At 39.5% G+C, this 25798-nt stretch overlaps 2 protein-coding genes across 22 annotated transcripts in view; one reads left to right on the top strand and one right to left on the bottom strand.

Moving 5' to 3' along the window:
* The window catches only part of GDAP1 (ganglioside induced differentiation associated protein 1), a 61463-nt gene extending 60167 nt beyond the window's left edge, over positions 1-1296 (bottom strand). The window contains exon 1 of the mRNA XM_065585742.1: positions 1210-1296. The gene's annotated coding sequence lies outside the window, so the exon portion shown is untranslated. The remainder of the gene's footprint in view (positions 1-1209) is intronic.
* The window catches only part of JPH1 (junctophilin 1), a 115002-nt gene continuing 90493 nt past the window's right edge, over positions 1290-25798 (top strand). For 7 of the 21 annotated variants that reach the window (XR_006173138.2, XR_006173137.2, XM_042844864.2 and 4 more), the window contains exons 1-2: positions 1590-2101; positions 8630-9386. Coding sequence is in view for 16 of the 21 variants with exons in the window: in XM_042844864.2 (XP_042700798.2) it covers positions 1723-2101; positions 8630-9386 (1136 nt within the window). In the remaining 5 variants the exon portion in view is untranslated. Of the gene's footprint in view, positions 2102-8629; positions 9387-16329; positions 16400-25798 lie in introns of those variants that run through there. The other 14 variants (XM_065585736.1, XM_024102794.3, XM_005306769.5 and 11 more) reach the window with 9 other exon arrangements.

The raw sequence follows: 25798 nt of genomic DNA, 5'->3' as shown, positions 1-25798 counted from the left end.
TGGCTTACTCCTGGGCTGAATTTAGCTTAATGTATGTGTCATGGTTGTTACTCTTTCATTTCCTGATTTTTTTCTCCATTTTTTTCACCTTGCATTAATAAGGTTTTTGCTTATAATAATCTGTAGTTTCTATTAATTTATTTTAGACATTGCTTGACCAAAACACTTCTTCTTAGCATATGCGCAACATGCCCTCAGGTGGCACATGACCAGGATTCATCAGTGAATTTGGTCTGCTGGTTGGATCATTAGCTTCCCCAGTTTGGGCCAGGTACTGATGGGGGGACTGTGACGTGAACACTGATCCAAGCCCCCAATCAAACCACTTTTTTTTTTTAATTCTGCTCTATCAGCGTAGGAGGTCACATATCACAGAAGATGAAATTGAGGAAATTATGAGATGTATATGTACTCTCCCCCTCCCGAAACACCCGTTGCAGTGAAAAGTTTGCTTTAAAGTTACAGATGGGTTGAAAGAACATTTTAAAAGAATGTAAAACTAAGGTTTCAGAAAATATTAATCCCTGCAGTTCTGAGCTATGACCAACCACAATTTCCAGTTTCTTCTCCACTAAATCTTGTCCAGTGTTTCTGTGCCACCTCCTGTCACTTCCCTTATATTTTTATCTGATTACCAAATGTCTGGTGAAGAGTGCTTGGCAGTACTTGAAGCTATCCAGCCATCCAAAGGCCATCAAGTTAAAGGCATAATGAGACTTCTTAAAAGGTGACCACCATTATGTCTTTGAAAGATCACAAATACAACTACAGTATCCTGTGCCCCATATGCCTAGACCTTACTTCCTGCAACTATTGTCAGTTTGGCACAGTGTTCATTAGCACTGCAGTGAGGGTGGGTTTTCTATGCTGTTTAGGATGAGATAAAGTACCACAACACAGCTCAACTTTACTCAGACAACATTAGCTCCTGGGACCACACCTAAAGCTCTGAGAAGTGCAAAAGAAGAATTATAAACTTGGAAGATGTTTGAGCATGTTGGTAAAGTTAAACCATTCTCTAAAGGGGGGCACTGCTACCACCTGCAAGACAGAGAGGCTGCCCCCAGAATCCTCTTTGTGCATTATCTATGAAAACACACATATGTAAACATTTGCAGTCACATATGCACCCCCCACACACACTTCCAAACACACATTGTGTCCTTTCCACAGGCAGCTATATAACTACAAAGCTATATTACAACATACCTACAAATCTTCGCAGAGAGCCACAGCTGTATTCTCCCACATACTGTGCTTGCAGCCAGCATACACCCCTGCATAGCCCGATGCTCGCGCACAGACACTCGCCTACAGGCACCCATCCCGCACTGCTCTCTGTGTGCCCAACGCACCTGCACAGGGGAACGCTGGCACCTAAGCAGAGCTCACCCTACACGCGCCTCCAGCACGCTCGGCTCACCCCTACACACACGTGGGGGGGGGGACAGGAGCCCGGCACCCCCAGAAGGGTCCACGCGCCCGCTCCTGCCCCCACCGCCGCCCGCGGGTGTGTGAGCGGAGAAGGGGCGGGCTGCGGGGGAGGGGCGGGGGGCGGTGCCGGCGCCGAGCTCCGGGGCGCCGGCGGAGGAGCCCTGGCAGTCCTGCCGCGCGGGGCGCTGGAAGCGGAGGGGCCGCGGGGAGCGCAGCGCCCGGAGCCCGGCGGTGGCGGCAGCAGCAGCAGCGGACGGAAGGAGCCGAGCTCGCCCCGCGCTCCCCTGAATGACGGGCGGCAGGTTCGACTTCGACGATGGCGGCACCTACTGCGGCGGCTGGGAGGAGGGCAAAGCCCACGGGCACGGCATCTGCACCGGGCCCAAGGGGCAGGGCGAGTACGCGGGCTCCTGGTCCCACGGCTTCGAGGTGGTGGGCGGCTACACCTGGCCCAGCGGCAACACCTACCAGGGCTACTGGGCGCAGGGCAAGCGCCACGGGCTGGGCGTGGAGACCAAGGGCAGGTGGATGTACCGGGGCGAGTGGTCCCACGGCTTCAAGGGGCGCTACGGGGTGCGGCAGAGCCTCACCACCCCGGCCCGCTACGAGGGCACCTGGAGCAACGGGCTGCAGGACGGCTACGGTGTGGAGACCTACGGGGATGGAGGTGAGCGCCCCGCGGGAGGGAGGGGGGGAGCGCGCCCGCCCCCTGGCGCGCGCGGGGCTCGGCGCAACATGCCTGGCGGGCCACACGCACTGCATGTGTGTGCGCACACACGTGTGCCGCCGCTGCCCTGGCGCGCCCCACGCACGCAGCCCCGGGCGCCTGGGCTCTCGCAGGAGCTGCTCTGCCCGCGCACACGACCCAGCAGGGGCACAGCTGCCAGGAGTCACTGCCAGGCGCAGGGAAAGAAGGAGTCTCAACTCTTGACAAAGTTTCACCCCCCCCCTTTGTGTATAGATTGCGCGCGCGAGCAGGGCCACATCGAAACCGCGGGAGCGGTGCATCTTTTGCAAGGGGCAGCTGCTGAGACTGAGCAGATTCCCCATTGTCAGTGGTTGAAGCTGCAGCCAGCTAACAGAGTTCAGTGAGGCCTCGATCCCAGAGCTGGACCGCTAGTACTAATGTGACACAGAGCGGAATGGAGGGAGGTTCATCAAGGAAGCTACCGTTGCTTTACACTCATTAGGGCAATGAAAACAAAGTGTCGGTTACACTGTTGCAGGTGACCGAGGGTTAATATTAATTATCCTGTTAGAAACGCTGCATTTGAGTGATATATGCAGAGGAGATGAAACTTATGAGCTGTTTCATGGTTTCACTTTTAAAAGTTCCACATTCCCAGGGCTATCGTTTTTCCTTCACCAGCTGGTAGAAATGTTTGCAGAGTCCTAAGCATTAGAAATAAATTGCGATTGCTTGAAAACATTGGTTTTTGCCTGTTCTTTGTACAACTGCTGGAGGTTTCACAGGTGGTGTTCCGTTGATTTAGCAACACTTACATATTCTATCAGAGAGAAAACTGGCAAATAAATCTCGATCACTCACTTTTGAGAGTTTGTATGGGGAAACAATATTGATAGTCACGAGAAAGCTAACAGTGGCCAAATAGATTCTACATTATTAGATGTAATGAATCTTGGACCCACCTAACATTTTTATAAAATGAGCTTATTTAATTAACACAGAAATATTGTAACTTAAAAAAAAAACCACATGCAATTCTAAATACAAATCATGTTTTGAAATAAGAACGCCAGCTGCTGTTTCTCTCCCTTACAAACTCCCCTCCCCCCACCCCCACAAAAAAACCCAACCCTTCTAAAACTCTCCCATATTTCATGACTTCTGACATCATATTTAGCATATCATGGGGTATCAAGTTGAGGTTCAGCAAGGTGACTCACGAGTAAAGCTTATGCAGTTGCACAGTTTCATTTAATCATAGTGTACATGTGTCATTTCAAGCGCCACACAAAAGACAGATGGGCCTGTTTCTGCTCTCACGCTGATTTTACACTGCTGTAGCTTTTGGAGTTACAGCAGTGTAAAATCAGTGTAAGTGAGAGCAGTGACTAATGGAATTATTTGATCTATCCCAATGTAAGGGGAGAATCTGGCCTAATTTTTTAGAGCTGAAATCTTTTAGAAATGTTATTTAGTTTAACATTTATCATGTACATTTTGCAAGTTCAAATTTGTGTGAAAGTGTGTTAGTGCTGTGCAAGAAGTATAAGTTAGCAAAACAATAGATAATATATAAAATCTGCCTTCCTTGTGACTTAAAAACAAATCTTTGGTTCAGGCCTCTTAAGTAATGCTGTGTATCAGTTTCTACATGAAGTTTGATTAGCGACTTGTGGGCAAACCCGGAAGAGATGCATCAAAGAATGGATGCCCAGGTGCTAAGGGGGAGTAGAGCCCCACACTTACAAATGAAGCTTTTTATTCCAAAATTTAGTGAGACCATAAAATAAATTTTATAAAAAAGTTAAAATACATTGCTTTATAAAACAGATCGATTTTTATAGTTAATTTTATATTGGGATTTTAAAAAAACAACGTGGTTTCACATGCTCATAGTGATCTCTTGGGGCTGAAAGTTTTCATGCTTGGTCTCTGCCTGGAGGGTACGTGCATGTTTTTTATTTATTTAATTCTAGTTTTAGTTCACTTTCACTACACTGTAGGATTCTTTTGTTTGTTTGTTTTCTGGTGGATTAGAAGTTTAAGAAGGGCTGATGGCAAGTATAATTCATTGTAGCCATATTTTTAAAGTAAATTAGCATGCTCGTTATTGTTAGAAATAGGTTTCTCAATAATTAACATACACTGTTCTTTTTTAGGGTAATTGTGGGAATCCATGTCCCCCTTCTCCCCCTTAATGAAGTAGAATGTAATTCAGAAGACAATTGTCTTCATAGATAGTTTGGAAGTCAGTAGCTTTATAAAAAAATCCACACTATCCTATCTTAAGAATTTTTGTTCTATTAATGTAAATCTATTACTAAGGCCCCAATTCTGCAAACACTTAAGAACATGTCAGTATATTTGAGCATGTGCATTCCTGTGGATTTTAATGGGACTACTCATGTGAGTTAAGTTACACATATGCTTAGGTGTCTGCAGAGTCAGGGCCTTAGTTTTCAGGCATTACAAACAACACAGCAAATGAGAAACTGCAGAAAACTATTCAGAAAAAAATCTGAATTGTTACTACAAACAAACTGAGCATATACCAAAGCTGCTCAAAATAAGCAGAAATTGGGCTTATTTTATGCTGAGTCAGCTTGTGTGTTGCTAGTTTTTCTGGCTTGTTATTGTTTTTAAAGTAGCTTGTAATTACGGGCCATTGTTTGCTGTCCTGGAGAACACTAGCATAATGAAATAACTTTATGTATGTACTGATACTTAGATTGTAGTGATTTTAAAAAAAGAATCTAAACAGAAATAGTTTCCACAATAATTTTCTCTTAAAGTGTGTTAGTGTGAGAGGCATGTACATATAAGTATAGAAATAACAAACACTGGCAACAAGCAAACTTTTTCTGCTCTCTCTCTGCATACAAAACTTCCTTTGATTTTCATCTGCACCACAGCGTAATACAGTCCATTGTGTGTATGTGCTTTTTAAACTGACGTTCAACTAAATCTCCATGGAAAAGGTTATAAATTTAGGTTTTAATTAGAGCTAGGTAAACTTTTTAGATCAATAGTTATTTGCTGACAAATGCAATTTCAGGCCATCCAAAACCGTTAGTGAATTTAACTGTACTGAATTCAACTATTTCGCTGTGTGGCCCAGTTGTAGTTCGTTTCTTTGAGAAGCACATGCAGTTTTTAAATCACTTGGTAATTACAGTGGTAGCCTTAAAGCCACTATCAATGGCACTAATTAGAACTATCAGTTATAGTTAAAATGAACATGAAAAAAGGCATGTAGTTTCTTGCATGAATGAGTGTGCATAGTACAGGAACCAAAAGCTTTCTGTTATATGTTTTTTGTAGATCATGTTGTTTATTGAATATGTTAGCCTTTCATTATATTACAGTATTATTATGGATAATCATATTCCTCTAACAACTTCTTAAATTTTCACTTTGGAAATAATAGATGCAACTATAATTTATGTAACACTATTGTTTCCACATTTATGTATATGTATGCTTTCAGCATACATTTTAAATGGAAAATATTTTGAATATAACTGGAAAACTTAATGCAAGAGTGGACACTTTTCTACATGATACCGCCTAGTAATAATAAAGAGTGATACCTTTCTGATTAATGCCTAATTACAACCAAATATCTGAGTCCTTGAGAATTGTTGCACTGCAAAACTACACACACAAAATCAGATGAAATATCCATGGCATGGTGTTTGTTTGTTCTCTCCCTCCCCACCCCCCCATGTTTGATTTATAGAATATTCCACTTCTTCGTTAGCTAATTTTTCTTTTCTTTTTTTAATAAGGAGCTGGCCTTGATTTCCTTGTCCCAGTAGAAAGAAGAGTCTGATAAGCACATAAGAGTAAATTAATTGTCCTGGTTTTAATGCTCTCCGGGGCAAATCATAACCATTTCCATTTTCTCCTACAAAGAAGTGAAAAACATACGTCATAATTGAGTTATATGTTTTTGATCTTCTGTGTTCACTTTTCAAAACAAAAATATTGTATGATCAAAAAAAATTGCAGACGATCCTAGCTTTGATATTTATGATAACTTTTTAAATTTAAATAGAGTGGACCTGATTCTGATCTACACTGTTCTGGCAATATAAAGAGGCCATGTGGTGGAATGCCAACATGATGTAATGGGGCCTAGTCTAAATGAGAGTCAAGTGTATTTATTTTAAAGTAACGGAACAGTTATTACTGGCATAACAAATTAGACAGTTGATATATGTAGCAGCAAAACATCTGTAGACAGATTCTCACCTCGGGGTTCTAAAGGTACACCTTTTGTAATCACATGGATGGAAGTGGGGGGCAAAATATAGCTTCAGTTATGCTAGAATATTCATACATTTATTTCCAGGAAAAATATTTATTAAAGTAACAAGTGTCAAGAAAAATGCCTGTACTTTTAAAACTATTTACAGACCACATCCATGTATTATGCTCATGTTTTTTATTTGCCCTGCTCCATATGTTGAGTGTTTCTAAATAACCATGTTTCTAGATTCAGCAGCCTTAAAAACCAGTGCTTCAGCAGGTATCTAGGATACAGAGAGGAAGAGAGAATCTAAGAAAGTTGCTTACTGTTGATGTCAGCAGCCATCTGTTAGAAAGGAAAACCTTCACTTGCTAGAATATTTTAACACTAAATAGTTACATTGTTGAGCTTATTTAACATTATATGAAATATAAATTGATTAAAAAAATCTTTGTGACAAAGCTTATAAACTGATGCTTTTAAATTAGTGTGTTCAGACAGGTATGATAAGTGGTAAATGGTAATAATATTGTATATTGATGAGTAATTTTCACACAGATGCATAACCAAACTGGACTATGTACATAACACTGAGATTTAATTTCAAACAATTACTCAAATTAAACTTTAAGTGATGTTAAAATTTGAGGCATTTGACAAATGCAAACATTTACAGAAAATCTCTGACTTCAAAATGTCAAATATATTTCTCTAAAGAGCTGTATAACACATTAAATTGTTAACAGACTAAAACCAAACAAGGATATTTTAAAAGTTTCTTATTAGTACTTTTCTAAGAATATCCAGAGTTGTGTATGCTAGTGTTTTGGGCAGTGGGTGGAGGGAGGAGAGAGTGAGATAGAACCTCATGTTTCAGGGTTTAAATCAATCTCTAACTTTTAAGGATTAGGACAAGAACTTCTTGGGGGACAAATCTGCCTATTGTGGGGTTTCTTGCACTTTCCTCTAACACATCTGGTATTGGCTATCGTCAGATGCAGGATATTGAACTAGGTGAACCACTGGTCTTGACCCAGTATGGTAGTTCCTATGTTCTTAAGGAGACAACCATATACCAGGGAGTAACCTGAAATCACTTTTTTAACCCCAGACAATACAACTTCAATCACACCGATATCTGTTACTGCCTCTTTTCAAATGTTATGCAACTCCCTTTTCTGTTTCCATTTAAAAAAAAATCAGTGTTAAGACTGTGACATAACATATTCAGGTACAGCTAAAATGGTATCCCTTAATTCTCTGCTGTTCTGCCATTGGCCTGTCCTCACTACATACAAATGAGCACAAATAAGAGGTAACTTCAAATTCTTTTCATATTTAAGTGAATAGTGAGAGAAACTTGAAGTTTCTGCCTTAGTTCTGATAGCCTCGTCACAAATTTAGTAATGCAATTATTTAATTGAATATAAAAACAGAATTTACAAGCAAAACTATTTTCCGTGTCTTGTCGGTCATCATTGTTCTAAATTTCATTATGGCTGATAGAGGCCTTGAACGTGTTGTCTTTGGACCTGAACTCGGTTGTTTTTTAAGCAGATCTCCCACTGATTTCACTGGGACTTTTGCATATGATCAGACTGCAGGATAAGATGTATGCTTTTTTTCTGGGTTCTTTGTGGATGTCTCATAATACAGTATTTCTGTTGCTACAAATAGAATAAAGGTCTGAAATGAAATACAACCTACAGGGAAGTTATTGATCTTATAGAGAACACAGCTATTCAGTATTCATGATAGCGAAATATATGTTGGCAGCAAAAAATGTAAATGCCAAAATTTCACAAGGAGTAAGAAGAGGCAAAGGTAATATACTACGGTTTCATTCCTGGCATCTCAGCAAAATTAAATGTTTTTTTTTTCTGTTAAAATATATTTTGACACTAGTGTGCAAGGGGTCATTGTGCAAAAAAACATTAGGAGTGCCTTTTTGTTGAGAGACCCAAATTAAAATCAGACTGGACACTACTGGATTTTTAGTTGTCTCAGTACTGGGTAGCATTTCAAATACTAAATTTTTATTAAACAGCAGAATAATTTTTAAAAAGTTAGAAAAATATTTTTCTATTCTAGGATTCTTTTTATCATGTAACATGTGTTGCCTTTTCTGATGAAATTTTGCCAAAAATATTTGATAAAATAACTGGCAGTAGGTATACTATTATAGTGATGGCATCAGTTCCTCTGTAATTGAATTGCTTCTTAAATGTTGTTTCCGTTGGTTATTCTTTTAAAAGGTACATACCAGGGACAGTGGACAGGAGGGATGCGGCACGGATATGGTGTACGTCAAAGTGTACCTTATGGCATGGCAACTGTGATCCGTTCACCCCTCCGAACATCTCTAGTCTCACTTCGTAGTGAGCAGAGCAATGGCACGGTTCTGCATGACATTACTTCAGACAGCCCAGCTGGAACAAGAGGTGGGTTTGTTTTGAATTTTCACAGTGAACCGGAAGCCATGAGTAGTAAGAAAAGAGGAGGCTTGTTCAGAAGAGGATCCCTTCTTGGTAGTATAAAACTTAGAAAATCTGAATCTAAATCATCAATATCTAGCAAACGTAGCTCTGTCAGGAGTGATGCTGCTATGAGCAGAATTAGTTCTAGTGATGCCAACTCTACGATTAGTTTTGGAGATGGTGACTGTGATTATTGCCCTATGGAAGACCATGTTGATGCCACCACAACAGAAACGTACATGGGAGAGTGGAAGAATGACAAGCGCAATGGTTTTGGTATTAGTGAGCGTTCAAATGGTATGAAATATGAAGGAGAATGGCTAAATAATAAAAGGCATGGATATGGATGCACCATATTTCCAGATGGCACAAAGGAAGAGGGAAAATATAAAAACAATGTTTTGGTCCGTGGAATAAGAAAGCAACTTATACCAATAAGAAACACCAAAACTAAAGAAAAAGTGGATAGAGCCATAGAGGGTGCACAAAGGGCAGCTGCTATGGCAAGAACCAAAGTGGAAATTGCATCTTCAAGGTATGTAATTGCAAAATGCATACTTTTGCCACTTCATGTGTAGCAACAAAAATGTATTGTTTGCAGTAAATTATATTGACAGAGGCTCTTAAAAGTTTGAGTTCAAATTGTTGTCTTCAATGGGCAATATTCAGCTCTGTTTCATATGTGCATTTGACTGACTTTAATGAAGTTGCATATGTGAACCTGAGAGTAGAATTTGCCCCCATAACTTGAGAGAAGTATTACTTGCACACTTCACAAATATACTGTCAGTCTTGCACGCTTGCACTTAAACTATAGAACTACTACTAAATTATATCATTGCATTCCATTGTACATATGGGGTTTCACTTTTATATGCCATCTTGAAAATTAAGCTGGTGAAGAATGTGGTGGCCTGCTTATAAAGTGGAATATCTTTCCATAAGCATGATACACTTTTGCTTAGTGATTTGTTCTTCTTTACTGTAGGTTTCCAGATAAAATTTAAGGTGTTGGTTTTGACTTATAACACCCTAAGGACTAGATTCACAAAAGAACTTGGGTGCCTAATTAGCACTTTAGGTGCCTTAATCCCAGAATCATGTCCCACTGGGATTCACAGAACCCCTGCTCAGTTGCCCCTGAATCCTGTAGGCACCTAAAATAGATAGGGAGATTTTATTGCAAAAATTGAGAAGCCAAAGTGCCTATGTGTCTGCCTCTGCGCATGCGTGCTGCAGCCCCATGCCAGGCATCCGGAGGCCTGAGCCCCAGAGAATGCATGAACCAGGGGAGGACAGGCTTTCAGTTGCCTAACTCACCTGCAGTACCCGATCTGGTAAGCATGCTCAGAGCTCACCTACCAGACTGGGCCTTTCTGGGGAAGCTTACACAAAATGCCAGGGCGAGGAGGAGGAACTCCTTCATAACTTTCAGGCCAGTCATTGGAGAACACACCTGGAATGCAGAAGACACACTTGCACAGTTGTGCTCTAAACATCTATTTATTAGCAACGCTCCCTTCCCCCCAGTTCAAGTCCCCCTAATGCCAGGAGAGGGTTTGCAGCTGAGAATCCCATGCAGAAGGAGGAGCCTCCCTGCAGCCCAGACTTAGGTGCCTATCCAAAAGAGAGGGACAGGTCTTAGCACACCTCTTGGCATGGCACCTCCCATTGGCTAAGTTACGGGAGGCGTTGTCTAGCATGCTGGCTTTCATGAATCCTGTTTTTGAGGCACCCATCTCTCTGTACATTCATTGTATAGGGATCTAGGTGCCTAACTCAGGCTTTGTGAATCCTAGTGATTTTCGGAGTACCTAGAAGTTATACATGGTGATGTTGAATGTCACCATACCTAAGTTTCTTTGTGAATCAGGACACACCGTGAGTGACACAGTTATACTGACCAAACTCCTGGTGTAGACAGCACTATATTGATAGAAGAGCTGCTCCCATCATCATAGCTACCACCTCTCGGGAAGGTGGAGTACCTATGCCGACGGGAGAAGCTCTCCTGTTGGCGTAGGTAGCATTTTCACTAAGCGCTGCAGCTGCACCATTGCAGCACTGTAAGTGCAGACAAGCCCTAAATGTGATTTGAGAAAGATTGTTGAGGCTGGTACCGTGTGTAATTGAAGTTACAGGATGAAATTAAGAAAAAGAAATTGGTAATGAGGGCCGGATATATACCTAGATTGATGTACAAATGCTCCTTGATAGTCCTTGAAGGGTATTCTCCACCTGTACTTTCTGTAATCAGCTTTTGTCATCCTGAAGCAATCAAGTGATAAAAGAGCAAACACGTAGCAGAGCATCAGAAAATACTTGCATGTCAATCATAACTAAACAAGGAAGTTTTAAGGTAGGAAAGACCAGTAGTGACTTGTCTTGAAGGACATTCATATATGAAAAGCACAGATTATATTGACTGTGTGCTGTCCTAATTGTTTAAGACAGTGGACATGGGATGGAGAGATGGTTATAAAGGATTAAGAGGCTAGAGGAGGTGGTTGATAAACATTTTGAGAAGTAGGGTAGAGTGAATCTGTGAAATGTATGTGCATATAGTTCCATAAATTAATGTTTATGGGAACATCAGGGAATATTCCATGTCAGAAAAATATAACCCTTTAACAAAAAAGAGAGGCAGTCTGGCCTAGCAAGACTACCCATTTTGGGTTGATCTCCATTCAACTTTCCTTTTTATTCACCGTCACCTTGCCTCAGTTTCCTCTATAAGTCAACCAAACTCTATTCTATAACTTTTGCTTAAATTGCCTTTAGTCATTTTGGAAACTCATTCTGTGTTTATTAGTATCCTCTGCATTAAATACTGGTAGCATAAGAATAATTCCCTTTTTAATCCTAGCTCTTGGGCTGTATCCTAATTTTTGACACTGTTCAATAGTGTGAGTAGTTTCTCTTGTCTTTTCAAATGGAAATCATTCAAACTCATTAAGCCTTTCCATAACTGATTTTCTTGAGACTGTGATAAGAGAGATGCTCTGACTTAACAAGATTTGTTTGATGCAGGAATTAGTAGGTGAAATTCTGTGGCCTGTATTATGCAAGATAGCAGACTAAATTATAATAATGGTCCCTTTTGGCATTAAAAATCTATGATGCTCCCTCTCAAAAGAATCAATTTGTATGGAACAGTAAACAGTTATATACACACAATTCTATTTGGGGGTCTAACAAGGGTTTATCCAATAAAACAGGAACCAGACTTTTTCTTATTGATCATTCTTCAGATAATACAATCAGTTTCTGCTTGCCTTCTTTTATTGTAGCTGTATTCCTGGCTGAGAGTTTCATGAATTTTTTTGTTATAACTCTGAAATTCATTTCCTGATCCTTTCATCTCCAGATGCTTTTCTAAAAGATACGCTCTAATTCCAAAATAAATTAGTTCAGAGAAGTTCTATGGCCTGTGTTATACAGGAGGTCAAGCTGGATCATCACAATGGTCCCTTCTGGCTTTATAATCTACAACTCTATGAATGAATGTGTAGAATGGCTGTTCTATTTAGCACAGATTCCCTAGCTTCTTCATTCTTTGTTTCCGAACTAATTATGTTAAATTTTTTAGCATTTTCAATCTACTTACTCACTCAAATTATGCCATTCCCTTTTATTCTAGTTGAATTGCAAATTATTTTTTACTCAGATTCTAATTTCAATATTATCTACAGATTTGGAAATTTTTGTTTTCAATATCTTGGCCAAATAATTTAATTGTTTAATAATTGTTACTGAAATTTTAAAACTGAGCCTGGATTCATAACCCCATTTTCAACTCGTAAAACTTCCATTTGTAGCTATCTTTTTGTTTCCTTTTGTCTAGTGCACTGTTCTGCTTCCTGTTCTCAGACTCTTTGTTGCCATTAATCTCTTGATATATGGAAGGTGTCAAAAGCTTTCTGAAAATCTGTTTTATGTATCCTGCCTTTCTTTTATCATGACTGTAGGATCTATAAAGTAATCTAGCAAGTTAGTTAAACATGACCTCCCTCAACCTAAATTCTATCCTGACTCAGAATGTGCTTTCCAATTTATTTTTATTGGTGTCTTTTTGACATAATTACTGTCATAGCAATTACTCAAAAAATAAATGGACAGGATTACAAAATCATCATATACATACAAAGCTGCTCAACAGTTAAGCATTGTAGACCAATCCCTGCTACAACAAAAGTCACAGAAAGACGAGATACACATCTAAAAAGTGATTATTCATTACCAATGAATAATAATAAAATTGTTTTAACAAACACCGGTATAACTTGGGGATCGTGGCATAAAGCAAAAGTATCAGGAAAAGTATCAGGAAAAACTATTTTTATCAGGAAAAACTATTTCACTAGGAGGGTGGTGAAACACTGGAATGCGTTACCTAGGGAGGTGGTGGAGTCTCCTTCCTTGGAGGTTTTTAAGGCCCGGCTTGACAAAGCCCTGGCTGGGATGATTTAGCTGGGAATTGGTCCTGCTTTGAGCAGGGGGTTGGACTAGATGACCTCTTGAGGTCCCTTCCAACTCTGCTATTCTATGATTCTATGATAAGTATCTCAGAACATATTAAACAAAGAGAAAACACTGGAGCTCATGTATTAAAATCTTGGAAGTAGAGAAATTTCAGAAATATAGGGGTGGTTCCCCCATTTTATCACTTTAATAGTCACTGTGGAGAAAATCTTTAAACTATTTTAAAGTCACTGAGACAAATCCATTCATTTATTGCCTTCAAAAATGTTACACTGGGGATAAATCTAGCCTACTTATCCAGTTTCCTGTATTTGGAAGGAAAAATGGCCACTTGCCAGTCCTCAAGAATATTGAACGGGGGAATTTCTCCTGTGTGTGTATTCTAAGGACATACAAACTATGGGTCCAATCCTGCTGGATGCTGATTGCCTACTGTGAGATACTCTGGATGTTCAACACCTATTGAAGCAGTAGTCAATCAGCAGCTTATACCAGGAGACTCCAAAGACTTTGTTTTTTCATTGCAGGTATTTTGAACTTTTTTTTAAAGGCAGTTATACATTTCTAGTGTTATAACGTCCGAGTATTTCTAGCGTAAAGGTTTTATTCTTGCTAACTAGAGTTATGTGAGATACGAATACTCCCCCTCATATCTTGATGGTGTTAGAAAAGAAGGAGATGGAGGAAATAAATAAGATTAGTTCATTTTTCTTTACAAAAAACTATTTATTGTGATGGAGTGGCTTAAAACAATTTGAATGTATAGTAGTTCAGTCTTTGTCATTAGCTAAGGTTTTGTCCAGATTTTAAAATTCTCTGTTTTCAGGAGTGTACACCTCATCTGAAATATTTTATTTACTATGGGCATATAAGCAGTTTCACTATTACAGTTAAGTATGTGTGTGAGGCTTTGCAGGGTCAGGGCTAAGTCTGCAGTGGTGGCTGTCAGCTTAGAAGTGAAATAGCATGGAGATGCCTGTTAATAATTTAGTCTTTGATCTTGTTAACATTTACACACGTACTTATCTTCATTACTCTGAATTTGTCACAGTTAAAATGGCAATGGTCATAATTTTGAAACAGAAATTGCATAAAGTCATTGAGCACAATGTGACGGGTTGGATCACAGAAACCCCCCTGGGAGCTGCCACATGATGTGCCAAGACTACTTCTACCCCTGCCTTCCCTGACAGCTCGGAGTCCCAGCACCCTGTCTTGCTGAGCCAGACACTCCCGTCTGCTCCAACAAAGACCCAGGGTCTGAATTACTTGCCGCAAAACTGCAGGTTTACCTGAAAGCAGCTTACAGAAGTGTTCCTGTCTTTAACACTCAGATGCCCAACTCCCAATGGGGTCTAAACCCAAATAAATCTGTTTTACATTTTATAAAGCTTATACAGGGTAAACTCATGAATTGTTCGCCCTCTATCACACTGATAGAGAGAGATGCACGGCTGTTTGCTCCCCCAGGTATTAATACATACTCTGAGTTAATAAGTAAAAAGTGATTTTATTAAATACAGAAAGTAGGATTTAAGTGGTTCCAAGTAGTAACAGACAGAACAAAGTAAGTCACCAAGCAAAATAAAATAAAATGCGCAAATCTATGTCTAATCAAACTGAATACAGATAATCTCACCCTCAGAGATGCTTCAGTAAGCTTTTTCTCAGACTGGACACCTTCCAGGCCTGGGCACAATTCTTTCCCCTGGTAGAGCTCTTGTTGCAGCTTAGGTGATAGCTAGGGGATTCTTCATGATGGCTCCTCCCCCCTTTGTTCTGTTCCACCCCTTTATATATCTTTTGCATAAGGCGGGAACCCTTTGTCCCTCTGGGTTTCCACCACCCCCTCACTGGAAAAGCCCCAGGTTAAAGATGGATTCCAGTTCATGTGACATGATCACATGTCACTGTAAGACCCCAAGCCTTCATTCCTCCCAGCCTGACTCACAGGGAGGCTTGCCTGCAAACAGAGCCATCCAGTCTATTGTCCTGGTTGATAGGAGCCATTAAGATTCCAAACCACCATTAATGGCCCACACTTTTTATAATTACAATAGGCCCTCAGAGTTATATTTCATATTTCTAATTTCAGATACAAGAGTGATACCTTTATACAAATAGGATGACCACACTCAGTAGACAATAAGCTTTGTAATGATACCTTACAAGAGACCTTTTGCATGAAGCATATTCCAGTTACATTATATTCACTCATTATCAAATATTTATAAAATCATAGGTTTCAGAGTAACAGCCGTGTTAGTCTGTATCCGCAAAAAGAACAGGAGTACTTGTGGCACCTTAGAGACTAACAAATTTAGAATGGAACATATATTGAGGAGATATATATACACACATACAGAGAGCATAAACAGGTGGGAGTTGTCTTACCAACTCTGAGAGGCCAATTAATTAAGAGAAAAAAATTTTTTTTGAAGTGATAATCAAGCTAGCCGAGTACTGTCTGTATGTGTGTATATATATCTCCTCAATATATGTTCCATTCTATATGCATCCGAAGAAGTGGGCTGTAGTCCACGAAAGCTTATGCTCTAATAAATTTGTTAGTCTCTAAGGTGCCACAAGTACTCCTGTTCTTCTTTTTATAAAATCATATAGACTGCAACGTCACACACAATATTTCAGTAAAACTATATTTTGAATCACAAATTTGTTACAATACTTTGAGGTGATAAAGGCCGCAGTCCTAAAAACACTTAAGTGTATCTGTAACTTTGCTAAAGTGAGTAATTTAGGTTTATTAAGTTTTTGCAAGATCAAGAACAGATTCAGTCATACTTCACAAGTTTGTAAAGTTAGAAAAATTCACATAAAACTCTAGGCGCTAGATCCTTAGCTGGTATAAGAAGGGACCTTTAGATCATCTAGCCTGATTTCCTCTATATCACAGACAAAGTACATTTGCTTTTGGTTTTGATTTTGTTTAAAATTTCATGGGAATGTCAATGTTTGTTATTATTTTTTTTTAAAAGGGTGAAAATCAGTGTAAAAATGAACTCAGTATCCTGGGTAAATAGCATCAAAAGCATCAACTAAAGAAAAGTAAGAATACTGAAAGTAAAAGTAGTTTAATGCTGTGGTTTATTTCATCAGCTGTACATTAACAGTATGTGTCCACATGTGGCTATCTTCTACTACATTACCTTACTTTAACAGACAGCCTCATATTTACAATTAGACTAATTTATTATTAACAAACACATCTACCTAATGTAATGCATTGGATTTTCTTAACATAATCAGTATTTTCATGTACTTGAGGGGTCCAAAAGTCAAATGAAAACTGGTAAAAACTGAATAATAAATATTGTAAAAACTGAGGAATTTGTCTGTAAAAACTGAAAATGAAAAGCATTAATCACAGGCCATTACATTTCACCCAGTTACCTCTGTATTGAGCCCAGTAACTTGCATTAGCTTACCCACGCTAAACATCTGGGCCTGAAATTTTTTAAAAACCACCAGCTACTGTTTGTTTCAAGAGCATGTTGTGACTGTCTAAATTACATGGTTTTAGAGATCTCCTGTGTCCTCTAAGCATCTTTCCTGAACTCTACACTTGGCCCCATGCTGACTCTTCTTCTCCCCCTCCCCCTTTAGAAATAGGTGGAAGTCACAGGTTCTGTGAAAGCCTTAATTAATTAAACCAGAATTGGTAACATGAATAATCAGGAAAGCAATGTGTCCAGGAAACAGCTCACAGTTAAGACAACCTATCTCTAGATCTTACATAGAGGATGCAATCCAGGGAGTCTGCCATTGTATGTATGACTGTTTTCAAGTAATATAAGTATAAACTAATCAATGCTTACTCATTTCAGATATTTAAAAAATCAGAGCATTGTTATAGGATCACAAAACTAAGCGTTGTCAGCTTTTTTATCCTTTACTGTGTGCTAAATGTTGTCCATAGTAACTGTTTATTATTATGAAAAGTTGTCTGCATGTGTATCATAATATTCTGAGAACTTTTTTGATCATAAAATTTGATTTTCTTGACATAATTGCACTACTACCATATATTTTTTTCAAGAAGTAGATGAGTAGAGAAGGGGAGCTGGATAAGGGTTTTGACTACATCCTTCTTTATACAACCTTATTAACATCCATAGGGTGTGCATATTATCGATAAATATAGGATTACAGCAGATTCAAAATAAATACAACTGGTCTTGAAAAAAAACACTTGCATTCCCACCAGTGGTGAATGGAAAGCTTTCCCTGTGGGTGGTAGAGAGGGTCTCTGGCATATACCTTCTCTCCTCCCACTCCCCACAACCATTCCATAAATTTATGCACTAGAAGCCAAGAGACTTGTCTTTGGCTTGGAATTCCCTTCTTTCCTTGGTATGTGTTTTTGTAACTACTGTGTGGATGAGAGATAATTATAAAAGGATACAGTTTATTCTTAAGAATAATAATAAGTACATGTGCCCTATACTTTCTGATACTCTATATTACGGAGTTCTTCCGATTTTCTTACTAAGATAAACACTTCTGGTAGTTTTCTAGTTCTAGCTGTGACTATACAGTGTTAGAAACAAGCGTAATGATACTTATCACTTACATAGCTCTTTTCATCTTCCGAATCTTTGATTCATTACTGTATTGTAGGTAGGTATTTTACCAATGGGGGATCAAGGCAGAGAGATTAATTTCTCCCCTGCAATACAATTCCTGCCGCCAGCCCATGTCAGCTGATTCGGGCTCTGGCTGCAGGGCTATATAATTGCAATGTAGACGTTCAGGCGCTAGCTGGAGCCCAGGCTCTGGGACTCTCTCCCCTCGTGGGGTTGCAGAGCTCGTGCTCAAACTCAAGCCCCAACATCTACACTGTAATTTTATAGCCCAGAAAGCCTGCGTCAGCTGACCTGGGCCAACCGTGGGTGTTTTATTTCACTGTAGACATACCTCTAGTGACTAATCTGAGGCCAGAAAGAGAGTTTGTATCAGGAGCTGTGACATGAGTTCCTGGAGCTCAGTTATTTGCTCAAACTATGAAATTGTGCTTTTCCCTCTCTCTCCGTGTTAATCACAAGAATTGCTACATCTAGCATTGGGTTGATGTTGCAAGGGAGAGAGAGAATAAACGTTGAAAGCGCATAGGGGGAGAAAGTGGGAATGGCAATGAATGGGAAAGAAGGTTAGTAGAAGAGAGGAGAGATGGGATGGGGAGAAGAAATCAAAGAAAATGGAAGGCATGCCTGCTTATCTTTTCCTGCCTCATACTCCACAAAATATTTTTGACCAAATCCATACTACCACCTAAATCAGACTTAGACTCAGCATTCTGAGTGTAGTGTAACAAGCTTTAATATGCATAATTATGTAACATTCACTGATCTTTGAGGTGGATAAAACAGAATATAAATAGATATTGTTCATTAACCTTTTTATTCACTACAGCAGCTGTACAACTGCCACAGAGTCCAGCTCTCTGCAGTAAAGCACTTAAATAGAGGCAAAATATTGTCCTGAGTTTTTAAAATGGTTCAACACAGTTTAAACTGGATGCTGTGAACGTATATTAGGATGCTGTGAACAGAACAAACAGGAATTAAAACTGAAGCCTCCTGTAGATAATTACAGTGCAGTGTCCATTACCCTGTCTCACTCACGTCCTCATTTTTGACCTGGACAAACTGTGATTTCAAGGGAGAGAGAGAATTTAGTGTGTATTGAGTATGTATAGTTTGCGTCCCCTCTGAACAGCAACTGCCAGTCATGCCAAACCGTGTTGAATTATGTGCAGCGCACAAACTTTCCACTGTGGATTAAGCTGACTCTACCAATCTCACTTTACTCAAGACACTAAACTGGACACTCGCAAAACTAGTGCCTTGCAAATCTTTGAGATGCTTTACTTATTATAGATGAAATATGAACATTGTGTTTAGAAATAGGATCCAACTAATACCAAAGGTATTTATATGAGTCTGCTTGCATTAGTACAAAGATAACTTGGGTTTAGAACAAAATCAGTTATATTCATTTTACTGTTTAATCTGATTCATGATCAAAAATGAAATTTTGCCATGGTAAAAATTAAATCAAGTTCTGTGGATAAAATCAAGCTGCTGTATAATACATTATGTGGATAGTCTTAAAGTATAAGCCACTAACTCTACATTCTGGCTCTGCTGAAGTCAGTGGGGCCAGGATTTTACCCATTATACAGTTATTTAACTGGAAAAAGGAATGCAGGTTTGGACATTTAAAAGTCTGATTTGTAACAGTCCCTGTAGTGTGTGTTGGTGTATATATAATATATCTATTTGAAATGTAGAAATTACAAAACTGTCAATGGCCACTTCTCTGATTTGACTTTAGTATTTAGTTCAGATGAGTTAATAGCTTTCAGTTAAGCTGTAAATAAAAAAAAAATCCCAAGTATTTAATTTTTCAATCAAATCATAGAATATTAGGGTTGGAAGATACTTCAGGAAGTCATCTAGTCCAGTCCCCTGCTGAAAGCAGGACCAACCCCAACTAAATCATCCCAGCCAGGGCTTTGTCAAGCCAGGCCTTAAAAACCTCTAAGGATGGAGATTCCACTACCTTCCTAGGTAAAGCATTCCAGTGCTTTAGTTTTTCCTAATATCCAACCTTGACCTCCCCCACTGCAACTTGAGACCATTGCTCCTTGTTCTGTCATCTGCCACCACTGAAAACAGCCGAGCTCCATCCTTTTTGGAACCCCCCTACAGGTAGTTGAAGGCTGCTATGAAATCCCCCCTCACTCTTCTCTTCTGCAGACTAAATAAGTCCAGTTCCCTGAGCCTCTCCTCATAAGTCATGTGCCGCAGCCCCCTAATCATTTTGGTTGCCCTCCACTGGACTCTCTCTCCAATTTGTCCACATCCTTTCTGTAGTGGGGGGCCCAAAATTGGACGCAATACTCAAGATGTGGCCTCCTGAGTGCCGAATAGAGGCGAATAATCACTTCCCTCGATCTGCTGGCAATGCTGATACTAATGCAGCCCAATATGCCTTTAACCTTCTTGGCAACAAGGGTCCTGTTGACTCATACCCAGCTTCTCATCCACTGTAATCCCCAGGTCCTTTTCTGCAGAACTGCCACTTAGTCAGTCGGTCCCCAGCCTGTAGCAGTGCATAGGATTCTTTCATCCTAAGTGCAGGACTCTGCCCTTGTCCTTGTTGAACCTCCTCAGATATCTTTCTCATCAGCTATAGATTCTTAAGATTTAGAGAAAGGGATCTGAAAAAAGACAACGGGCCCTATGGAATGTTAGTGTGGACTAACTCTTGTCTGTAGGTATTAATGCTAGATCACTTTCACAAGCAGCCCCAAACTAAAATCATTATTATACAGAAATAAAAAAATAATTGTGCCGTGAAGTTTACTTGTGGAGCTCCTACTGATTTCAGTGGAAATTGTGCATGCATATTAGATCCAGAAGTTGGTACAACAGAGTTGTTCTCTTAACATGTTAAAAATTGAGAGATTTGAGAACATGGATGTATAGGAAATTTCTGACTTAAGATAAAATGTAAATTCTGCTGACTGTATACATGTTTTAGTTAAACTGAAGCTCTGTGCACCAGGCCTTTCAAAAGACCCATATAAGGAAAACCTTTCCACTAAGCAAGACTTTTGGAATGTTGCTCTGTACAGGGCAGATTATTACATAAGTATTTTTGGTTGATTTGCAGACTAATTAATGTAGGAGCTGAAAGAACCTTTAAAAAGGCAGACCAATAAATATATTATTTAAAAAAAACAAAACACTTTTTGTGGGTCTTGGATCATATAAGTGTAGGACCAACATCTCTTGTTAGGGCCAGATTGTGAGGGAAGACATTATGTACACTTCCCCTTTAGCTATTCCAATACGTATCACTTCTGATGTACAATACCCCAGTCATTCCAAAAGCTAAGCCTTTGAGCAGTGTCTGCCAATTCTTCTGACTTGGAGTAGAGTTTTTGTGATGGAGAGCTGTCTGTTTAGAATGAAGAGACCACCAGATGCATTTTCACTTGTAATCTGAAGTATAACTTTGAACCTAGGTGAAAGTAAAAGGTTAATGAATTAACCTACTGTTTCCTATCAAAATGTTCTGCGGTAACTGTCATGCTGTCTGGAGTGGCTCAGAACTGAGTGCCTACCTCAGGGCAGACTGTCAGAAAGCAGGGCAGACACCCCAGTCTGGTGGTGTTTTCTGTAATTGGATTTCACCAAGCCAGTAACAAATGTGAACTCCTGGATCATTATATCAGTGTTACCATGGAGTCACAGACAGTCCCCTTAGACCAGTGGTTGGCAACCTGCAGCCCGTCAGGGTAATCTGCTGGCGGGCCACAAAACAGTTTGTTTACATTGATCATCCTCAGGCACGGCAGCCCGCAGCTCCCAGTGGCCACGGTTTGCCGTTCCCGGCCAATGGGAGCTGCGAGAAGTGGTGGCCAGCACATCCCTGTGGCCCGCACCTCTTCCCACAGCTCCCATTGGCCAGGAACGGCAAACCCCAGCCACTGGGGGCAGCGGGTGGCCGTGCCTGCGGACGGTCAATGTAAAGAAACTGTCTCGCGGCCCGCCAGCGGATTACCCTGACGAGCTGCCGGTGGGCCGCAGGTTGCCCACCACTGCCTTAGACTCTCCAGTCTATCCTGCCACTCAAACAAAGTGGACTTTGTGATAAAAGGTTACTTAAACCAAAAAAATCACATCACATCAGGTTGCTCCCTGTCCCAAGAGACCAGTCACTTACCTCAGATCAATTGGCACTCTAGATCATACACCAAAGATAACACTGGTAGCAAATTCTATAGTAAACTAACTAAAGGTTTATTAGATTAAAAAAAGAAAATGAGTTATTGAGAGGTTAAAGCAGGTAAAATATATGTTAAATTAAGTCAGAATTTGTAAATCCAAATGGTGACAGTGATGTACTAAACTGCCACTTTCCCAAAAGTCTTTTCAGGGTACCCAGATTGTCTCTGTCTCTGGGGCTCTCCACTTTGCACCTGCTACACTTCCCTGTAAGAGTCCAGAGATAAAGGATCTTTCCTTGAATCTATACTTAGTTTCTTCTCACGAAAACATACTGACAGGGTCACTACCCGCTTTGGCTTTTCCTTTGATGATGGAGAGCAAGGAATATTTTTGGAGTCTTAGACCTCCGATCATCACACTCAGTGACCACTTGCTTTGGAATTAGCACTTTTCTGTTAAAGTTCTTCATTTGCATTTCACAAGGCTTCTTTCTCATTTGGTTATTTATTTATACAATGTAAATGTTAATAACATTATAACAGGATATTGCTAAGTGAAGACAATGCAAGTAATATCCCATTAGTTTTCATGAAGTTTAAACACCAAATACACTCTTTTATACATTTAATAATCATTTTGATCTATACTAATACATAAGTGAATTGGCCTGGGGCTTCAGCATGAGCTGGCGTCTGGTCTGCCAGCATCACAGTAACATTTTTTGATCATACTAATGCATTTATTGCATCATCTTTAGTGTTTGCTAACTATGAATATTTTACTAGTAATCAGAACTTGAGAAATTCACATGGCACCGAAAACTAAGCCTGTTAGGAAGAAAAATACCTCTGCCTGTACAACCCTTCCCTTCCCCCCAAGCTTCTTCCCTTACAGGAATAAAAGTCATGTGTTGTTTATTTGTACTGTATTTAAGTGCAGTGTTATAAATTTTCTATTTAATTCCTTTTTTTAAATGTAACTTACCGGTAAGTTAAATAAATTACTATAGTATTTGATTAATTCCTTCTGTATTAAACTAATATATTTGCTGAATAGTTTTGAGCTGTGCATATACCACAAAAAGTATTAATTAAATAATTTATTCCACAAATGCTGTAAAATTAACTGAATAATATATTTGCTGGATACTATTCGACCAGCCCTACTTAGTTACTACTTACTCTTATTTTTGTTAGATTTTTTTCCCTTTCTTGTCTTTAGTCCACTTTTCCTAGTTTATTCTTATCTTTTTCTGAGTTGACGTCAGTGTCTGTTTCCTCTCTTTTCTCTCCCTTCTCCCCCATATTGTGGTGTTCTACTATTGTATGTTTTCTGTCTTTTCTTCCCAAACTCCCTTTCCCTGGTCCCCCTGCCAGAGTTCTCTCTAGGGTATTTTTTCTCTCTTCCCCCACCATACTTTATCTAATCAGCTTCTCCCTTTGCTTCATGTACTGCATGCTGGTAATAACAAGAGAGGACTCCATATTTTTAAAATGAAACTGGATCTTTATCAAGAGAACCATTTAAAGAGATGCTACAGCCAGCATTCAAGCCATGTGCAAACAGACTGATTTGCTTGTGCCTCCTCCAAGCTCTTCCCTCTTGCCACCTGTGCTCTTTCCTCCAAATTCCATGCAGGTTGTTAAACATTCACAGCCCTCACAGGACTTGGAATTTTACCAGACACCCAATAGCCTACAGCTATATGACACTAAACCTACAGCTACGATGGCTATGAAAGATGGGGTGCAGGAGGTCCAAAGTTCAGAAACCGTAGCCAAGTAAGAAGCTAACCCCTGCTCTCCTCTAGCTGCTACGAAAGAGAAGGCACTATGTTTCCTGTCAGTGTGCTATCCTCGGACACTGCTCGTGGAGCCATATTTTTTTATATTAGTTTCTGGCTAGTATGCATCTGATGAATTTGAAGCCATCCCAAATTCTCCCTTCCAGCACTCAGAAAGGGCAGAATTATTTTCTCTCTGTTCTTTCTTCCCATTCCAGAGCCTCCTCTACTTTAACTTTCCCTAGTTTTCTTGTTATTATTATGTGTCTCCTCCACTGTACCCCTCCCTCAGTTTACTGGCTGCTGCAGAGAGATGGGGGAAGGCACATTTCTGCTACTCTACTCTTCTCCAGCCTTCATTTTTGGAGTTCCCCTTCCCAGTAAATAGCTTCAGGACATGCATCTGTTGTTGCTCAGAATTTTCCAGGCCCCATCTGAATGAAATTAAACAGTTGTGTGTGGTGTGGGGGTTTTTTTGGTTTTTTTTTTGGTTTGTTTGTTTTTTGGTCATTTTTCACTGCTACCCAAAGGGATCTGAAAATAGCAATGAAATAGACTGCCTCATCTGATTCTCTCAGTCTTCAGATTTGGGCAAACATCATTACATTGATTCACCCTTGGATCACATTTGGAAAGCTGTTTCCACAAGTATAATGGCTAGAAGCTTAATTTTTGATTAACTTAATGAAAGCTTAGTTTCTACAGAAGGTAAAGGGATATGCCCAAGAAATATTCCTACTTACCTAGCAGCACAAGTGGAATTTTCAAGTCCTGTTAATAGTTCATTGTGTCAGTTTCACAAACATCTTCAAAAGAGCTCAAAGGTGGTGTTGAATGTTTTGTAATGGCAAGCTGTAAAACAAGGAATAGTAAGGTCAGTAAAATGTAAGATAATGTGTGATCAGTCCAAGTTAATATTATAGCACGTCAGTTAAAACCCTTTGCTTAAACAAAATGAGGGGCTTTGTGCTAAACATTTATCTGGAATCATATCCTTACTTCTATGGGGCAGTTTCACTATTGGGATTAATTCTAGATGTACCAAAAATCTAGACTAAAATGCACATTTTATCCATACATCTGATGCTTTTCTAGCTATTATTTTGTCAATCAAAAGCAGTTTATTTCTGGAAGCGTTGGACTAGAAAATATTGTATGACACTCACCAAATCATATATCTAGAAATACCAATTGCAGAATGCCAAGGTGGCTTTTTTGTACTCCTATAATGTTCAGTAATATTTTAAGTTGTACGAATCTATTCAAGTAGTGGGAGGTTGCCTTTGGGATAAAGAAGCACTTTCATTTATTTATTGAGGGCTAGATTCATGTTGTGAATTTAATTACTCTATATGTGTGTGTTTAAGTTTCCAGATACTTGGCGAGTTACTGAATGGTGAAATGTCCAAATATAAATTAATTCCTCTTGTTTATATCCTCAAGTTACAATTGCACTATTAAAAACAATCAAATTGGCTATCTCAGTTATTTATATATTCATAGGGATATATCACTCCCCTGTAGTTGGGCTTCTTTTTTCTAATGTAGATTTCATCATCAGTTTCAGCAGGGAGTCTTGCAGCAGAATATTTGGATATGGAGGAGTATATCAAAGCTATAGTTAGTATTACTTCCTGTGTCTTGGAAATGAGATTCTATCTATAATAATTATATAGATGTTTATAATTTAATAATAAAAAATAGAAAAAGATTAAGATAATTTATTAAGAAAAATTGCTCAGCAACCTTGGGTAGAAACCTGAATCTCTGATATGCATGGATGTTCTCTGTAATAATGTACAGCATTTCAAATGAACAACTGCTTAGTGGCACTCCTGGGAACAACCTTTGGTAGCAGACAGATTAGAAAAATTGACAGCATTGTGCTTCCAGCATTGAGTAGAGTTCCCTGACAATGGAATA

The sequence above is a fragment of the Chrysemys picta genome, chromosome 2 (assembly GCF_011386835.1).
Source record: "Chrysemys picta bellii isolate R12L10 chromosome 2, ASM1138683v2, whole genome shotgun sequence".
Lineage (NCBI taxonomy): Eukaryota > Metazoa > Chordata > Testudines > Emydidae > Chrysemys > Chrysemys picta.
This window is presented reverse-complemented; position numbering and strand designations above follow the sequence as displayed.